At 39.0% G+C, this 7099-nt stretch overlaps 1 protein-coding gene across 1 annotated transcript in view; it reads right to left on the bottom strand.

The window, feature by feature from the left end:
• Window positions 1-3009: 3009 nt before the first annotated feature.
• TMEM202 (transmembrane protein 202) overlaps window positions 3010-7099 on the bottom strand; it is an 11846-nt gene continuing 7756 nt past the window's right edge. The window contains exons 3-5 of the mRNA XM_011978606.1: window positions 4625-4774; window positions 4160-4291; window positions 3010-3686 (exon numbers count right to left, since the gene is read on the bottom strand). Coding sequence (XP_011833996.1) covers window positions 3487-3686; window positions 4160-4291; window positions 4625-4774 — 482 coding nt within the window. The 3' untranslated portion in view covers window positions 3010-3486. The remainder of the gene's footprint in view (window positions 3687-4159; window positions 4292-4624; window positions 4775-7099) is intronic.

The following is a 7099-nucleotide window of genomic DNA, read 5'->3' as shown; positions in this document are numbered from 1 at the left end:
CGAGTTGATGGGTGCAGCACACCAACATGGCACAAGTATACATATGTAACAAACCTGCACGTTATGCACATGTACCCTAGAACTTAAAGTATAATTTAAAAAAAAAAAAGAGTTGACTGCTTAAATGAATCGATAAGGAGAAACAAGTAATAATTCAATATTTTTCAAATATTTGTGATAATTTGGCATATATTAGTCAAATATTTATCAAAATACATTAGAAGGATGATAGATTAGATGCTACAATAGGCAACATCTAGAAATAATGAAGCAATATAGCATGAATGTATCAATAATAGCACTCTTCAGTGACCTCTTCTTGTGTCATCAGAACATCTTAGAGTTATACAGGAATGAATAGAAATTAATGAATAGAATGAACAGACATTAAGAGAGATTGGGAGTCTTCAATATTTTCATATTAACACTTACATATATTGTGAAACAGGAACTGTGGTAGGTGGTGCATTCTATATCTTAACTCATGTATAACCGATTTTAGTCATATGCAAAGCCCTATAAATGCAGGCCCTATTTTTTTCCACCTTCCCATAACTGAGGAATAAAACATTAGAAGAAATAAAGACTTTTTCATGATTTTCTATTTATTTAGCCACGGAAGCAGGACAAGTTGAAAATGATCTGATATCACAGCCTTAGTTCTTAAGTTTTGCTTTGGTAATGACTTCATTTCTTTAGACATTTATTGTATAGACTCAGAAGTATTTACACATTGAGACTTTTCATGTAAAAGATTATATTGTAGAATATATGGAAAATAACTAGAAGTAGTTCTTTTTAGTTCTTCATATATTCACATACTTGAAAATATGGGAAGTACTAGAATATATCATTTAATTTCATTTTCATTGAAATCTATGGTAGTATACACATTTTATAGTGAGAAGATTGAGATACAAAGTGTTTAGCTTCTTTTCTAGAGCTCCTCTTTCATGTAGGGTTGCGAAGCTGGCTTTAGTCCATGTCTTGAGAAGCACTTTTAGTCCCTTTCACCATATAGGAGCTGTCTCCCTGTTCACTTATGCTTTCTTTGGGACTTACAGCCTATGAAGTCTAGGGCTTAGCTTGAATCATAGCATTGCTTTTTTTCTTTTTTCCCCAGTCTATGAAAATGTTTATCTATTTTAACTGGACTTCTCTCTCTCTGTCTCTCTCTTCCCACTTAACCTATTACAAAATATATATGGAACAAAGGGTGTGTACAAAAGGGTAATTTACTGAGCTATCTGACTGAAAATCCACTTAAGCTTCTTTTTTTTTTTTTTTTTTTTTGAGACAGGGTCTTGCTGTGTCGCCCAGGCTGGAGTGCAGTGACTCAATCCCAGCTCACTACAACCTCAGCCTCCCAGGTTCAAGCAATTCTTCTGCCTCAGCCTCCCAAGTAGCTGGGATTACAGGTGCGTGCCACCATGCCTGGCTAATTTTTGTGTTTTATAGTAGAGACGGGGGTCTCACGATGTTGGCCAGGCTGGTCTCAAACTCCTGACCTCAAGTGATCCACCCGCCTCGGCCTCCCAAAGTGCTGGGATTACAGGCGTGAACTGTCATACCTGGCATTACTTTCTTATTATCTCGCTTCTTCCACCTTCACTCAGACTTACTTTCTTCTCTTCCCCACATTTAGAACTTTTGTTTCTTGAAGAGTCATCAGTGTTCAGCATCCTGTCAATTTAGTCATATAATTAAAGTATTCAAACTAAATTACAAATAAAGATTGTGAACCCAGTGAGTACTTAACCAGTTAATGTATAGGTTAGAGTTTGTGTGAGTGGTAATGTAAGGAGGCAGAGTTGACTTTGACTACATGTCTGTTCTTACAACCAGACAAAGGCCCAGGAATAGTCTGAAGAGCCTCTGAACTAAGGCCACTTGAAGTAAGGAGGCACAAGTAATTCTGCCATAACGAAACTCACCTGATCGGAAGAGGGGCATGAAGAAAGGGTTTTCTAAGGCAGGATCAAAATGTGTATATATGTCTGTTTGTGTATCTGTGTGTGGGTGCATACATTTGTGTGCTGTATGTAAGCTCCAACCCACAGGAATAAAAGCATAAGTATTAACTTAAAGGGCTTCCAGTTACCATCTGGAAATGTTTGGGAATTACTGATCAGGACCAGGATTATAAAAATTATATAATTGCTCAATGTCTATTATTTTTGTTTTCTGCAAAGGTTACTAGTGAATCTCTAAATTAAACCAAAAGGATCCAAGGGCTTATCTTTACACACGACAAGAGTGAAGCTGGACATTATAGTCCACTTCATTGCCAGCTTTGGGGAGAAAAATGGATCTCAACCAATAGAGTAGTAGTGGCAGCAACTAAGGGTATGAAAGACAAAATGAGTATCAGGGACCTTGTGTGTGAAATCTAGTCTGAGTATGAAAGGGATCTTTAGCCATCAAAAGACCTACATGATTGTCTGAAAATACCACCTCCTCCCTCCGTACTTAGATTTACGAGATATATATAAAACATGGAAAATCTTTCAGCTTGTATAGATATAGATGTAGATGTATTATAGATATAGATAGGCCTATCTATCGATCTATCATCTATCTATCAATCTATTATCTATCTATCTATCCATCCATCTATCTATCTATCTATCTATACATCTGCTGAAGAAGCCCTTTAGTCCCATTTGGCTCAGTAAAACATAATCGATGCTTAAGGAATCAAAGAGGTCACAGGCCTGTCAAGAATTTGATGGAGTTTACTTGAAACTATCTTCCGGGGGCGGGGCAGGGGGAAGGAAGAATCTGATGGAATCTCTGGCCCTCTTCACAGAAGAATACATATACAAGTTTTGTATAGAATTTCAGGGAGTTTGTGGATGCCTGGTTAAGGTATCTCCCTGCCTAGGGAGAAGCAGTGGTTTTACATAACAGACTGTAAAGGTTTCAAATTACCAGTCCTCACAGTAAGTGGGACCTCATGGATTCCCTAGAATCTACCCAGCACCTCTCAGTTCCTTTGAGTAGTAGGTCTTATATCCATTGATATTTATTCAATTTCTGGTAACGCTATCAAGTTCAGATTCAACAGTATTTGTCCAAGTGCTTTCCATCCGGAGTATACCCAAAGCCACACATAATAAAGAAAATTCTAAATAGAAGTAATTAACGTTCTTCTCCACGGGCCTTTCTGGTCCATGAGATCCCTCATACCCAAAGAAGTCTCTGGTCTACACACTGCATCTTTCACTAGTTTCTTTCATTCATGACTCTAAACATTGTTGTTTTCTTTTAGAAATGTTTTTCTTAAGTGAGTTATTACTTACTTTATTACTATCATACCTATTCTGGATCCAAAGCACGCAAAAGACATTTCATCAGCTTTAATGTTGTCTCCTCCAGTAATATGGACATGATATTAGGAGGGTTTCCAAGAATTTATGCGATCATTCCCAACTCAGCTTCTCCCCTGCTTTTAAGACAAGCTATAGTTAGGTTTTCCTATCACCATCACAGTCCTGCCTCTGGTAAATTTTTCTCTCTCACACTTAGAGATTCCATCTCAGACCTTGGCTCTTCTTCATCTTTAGCAGGTGATACTGTAGTCACTGGACCAACCCCCAGCCTTGATCTCTCTGTTGGAATCACAGTGACGTTTTCATCACGGGCAGGAGATCTGGAAGTTAAGTAGTTGAGAAGAGAGATGATGCCTAGGGGAAGGGAATAATTTGAGGTGAGGTTCAATAGGCAATGGTCTTTTGGCTTTTAAAATTCTTACTCCTCCTTTAATAACCAGTTCAAAAGACATCTTTTCAGTGAACCCCTCTCTCCCCCAGCGGACTTACTTTACCCTCTTGTGCTCTAATTGCATTATAATATTTCTCAGACTGGTTAGGACAAAGCTTGAACCTCCTAGATTCAAATCATAGTTCCACTATTTTCTGTGTGGCCTTGGGCAAGTTACTCAACTCGTCCATGCCTCACTTTGTGATAGAACAAGTTACTAATGCTAGGTTTTCAGACTCTAAAATCCACCCTTTCTTCATTATGACACACTAACTCTCCAAGTATCAATGTTCTGAAAAGAAACAGTCAGTGCTTCTACTTCTCCTAGATTATACCTCCCTTTCCAGAAGCGATTTCCCTATCCATCCTTCTAGCATAGAGCAGGGGAGTGACTCACCAGCAAACATGTAAAAGATGTCACTGCACCAGTTAAGATAATAGGTCCATAGGAGATCTGAATCCATGGCATCCCTAGTATGCCAGTGAACCTGTGCCACAAACAGGTTGAGGCAGAGGAGCAAGCAGGTAGCTAGGACCGGAAGAAAAAATGTCACAACCCATCAGCATCTTCAGTCTGCCTTCCCCGCCACCCCCAGCTCTTCAGCCTCCAGAGGCCATATGTATAGCAAGGATCAAAAAGATAAAAACTTGGGGATTGACCAAGATGAGAGAACAGGATCTATACCCTGGTAAAGTCAGCGAAGGTGTGTTCTATATAATTAGATAAGGCAGATAGCTGGCAAGTTGGTGTGATACTGAAGAAGAGCAAAGAGATAAGAAAAAGAGTATAAGAGTTTCACAGAGAAAATTTGTTACCTTGATTATTACCATGGTAAAATACCCTGCCGATCTAGGTCTGTACCTGAGATGAAGCTGAGCATGGATACCTTCAGATCCAAGTTGGTGGTCATGCTTCCTCGACTAGGGAGCCAAGAGCTGAAGAGCCAGCCAAGGCCAATGAGTATGGTAAAGACAGAGATGAGAAAGAAGGCCCTGGAATATTGGAGATAATCTGCATGAAGAAGAGGAAAGGAAGAGCGTGGTTAGTCCAGTGAGGGAACTTCCCTTAAAAAGGCCAGACAGAGTCTTAGAGAAGGATGTAAGAACAAAGGATGATGGAGCAGAGCTTGCTACATGACATCCTTTCTGCTTGGAATTTCTTTACTATGATTGTTAAACTAAAGATAATATACAAATACTTCTGCATGCATTGATTTAGATATAAACTAGCTTATAAGAGGTGTTACCAATGACAAAACAGATTAAACTTTTTTCTTGTTTCTAATTCTAATTCTAGAAATAATAAGTAATATGCATCCAACATAAGCATTCAAAAGACTACAAAAGAACAAAGAAGCAGAAAAAAAATCAGCCACAATTTCACTACCTAGAGGCAACCATTGTTAATATTTTATTTTATTTTTCTACCCTCTGTGCATAGTAGATATGATACTAGATATCATGTGGGTTTTTTCCTCAAGAATATATGATGTGATTTTCCCCAGGTATCTGTTGTAAATATTATTTTCAGTGGCTACAAAATATTCTGTCATATGAATATACTTTGCTTAATGATTTACCCATTGTTTAGTTCCATTTGTTTTTCACTTTCAGCTGTATCTGGCATGTACAGGCCTTGTCAGCCTACGACTACAAAATGAAGTCACATTTACTTTATTTATTTATTTTATTATTATTTTTTTGAGACAGAGTCTCACTCTGTCGCCCAGGTTGGAGTGCAGTGGTGCAATCTTGGTTCACTGCAGCATCTGCCTCCCGGGTTCAAGCAATTCTTCTGCCTCAGCTTCCCGAGTAGCTGAGATTACAGGTACACGCCACCATGCCCAGCTAATTTTTTATATTTTTTTAGTAAAGACAGGTTTTCACCATGTTGTCCAGGCTGGTCCTGAATGCCTGACCTCAGGTGATCTGCCTGCCTTGGCCTCTCAAAGTGCTGGGATTAAAGACTTGAGCCACCTCGCCCAGCCTCATTTACTTTAATTCCCATACTATGATGATTTCAAGCCCCAATTTACCAAACTGCAGGAACCTATCACAAAGTGTTTCCCCCACTTTTTTTTTTTTTTTTTTTTTTTTTATTCTGAGAGTCTCCCAAAGTCCTATCTCATATTTGTTCAAGTTGTTCTTATCCAAGTGCCACACCTCTCCTTCTTCCATCTTTGGCTCTAGGTGTCTTCTCTTTGGCTCTGCCACTGCGGACCGGATGTTGGTAAGAGCAGCAGGGATACGCTCAACCTTACTTTTTGCTACCACATCCCTAAGATGCAACAGGTTCTTCGACTTCCCCATCCATATTTTACTGAAGATTTAGAAGGTAACTTATAATTACAAGTAGCTGTAGCTTTTCTGAGCTACCAGACACCCAGGAATATCTTCAGTATCCTTTATAAGGTGCCTCCTTATTTAGCTTCTTTTTCTGTCCCAATGTAGTAGGGACCAGCTCACCCCCACCCCAGTGGTTACAAAGTTCTCTAACCACTTATATGCCTAAGAATCCAAGTCCAGCTTCTGAGTAACTCAGAGAGCAGAAATTATGTATCAAGCTTTTCCAGTGTAATATCTGCCTCCTTGTTTCATTTTGTTCTCCAGAACCTGCCACTTACTAATATGATGAATTGCAGGAATTTCCATTCAAAGAAACCACACCCCTATCCACAGAGGTTAAGTTGCTCTGTAGCCGCAACAAGTGAGCCACATTAAAACATAGTAATTCACAAGCTGCACATTTTCTGAATACTGGGTTATTCAGAATTAGCAGTATATGTAGCCAGCCAGAACATAAGCCCAGACTGAGCTGTATGAAGCCCAGGGTAACAGGCATGCTTTGTGGTATTTAGTCCACAATCCTCTATGAGCTCTAGCAGCCCTTGTCTATAGCCCTGGACTATTGTCTTTATAGCCCTCTGACTATAGCTAACTGGACTAAGCATGGGAACCTGACCCATCCTGGGACAATTTTATTCTTATGCTTGGAAATTGGATTTCCTCTTTTGCTTGCTTGAACTGAGAAGATGTAAAGTTTGACCGGGGTATCACCTTTTAGGCACTTACACACTAATAAACAGGAAAAACTGAGCTGTAGAGATAAAACAAAGCATAAACAAAGATGAGTGACAAAGTGACTGTAGAAAATCTGAGTGCCTGGCTGGCTTGATTTTCTTTATCTGAGATCCCAGCATCCCCTGGAATTCCCTAAGGTCCAGCGAACTTCCTGCCGTGGGAGTCTATGTTATTCCTCTGAGCCACCTTTATCTTTTTCTTTTTTTTTTATATGTACTATTTTCTTTTTTTTTAATATGTACTATTTTCTTTTTTT

Source organism: Mandrillus leucophaeus, unplaced genomic scaffold (genome assembly GCF_000951045.1).
Source record: "Mandrillus leucophaeus isolate KB7577 unplaced genomic scaffold, Mleu.le_1.0 Scaffold197, whole genome shotgun sequence".
In the NCBI taxonomy this organism is placed as follows: Eukaryota; Metazoa; Chordata; class Mammalia; order Primates; family Cercopithecidae; genus Mandrillus; species Mandrillus leucophaeus.
The sequence above is the reverse complement of the archived record's forward strand: the minus strand, read 5'-3'. Positions and strand labels throughout refer to the sequence as shown.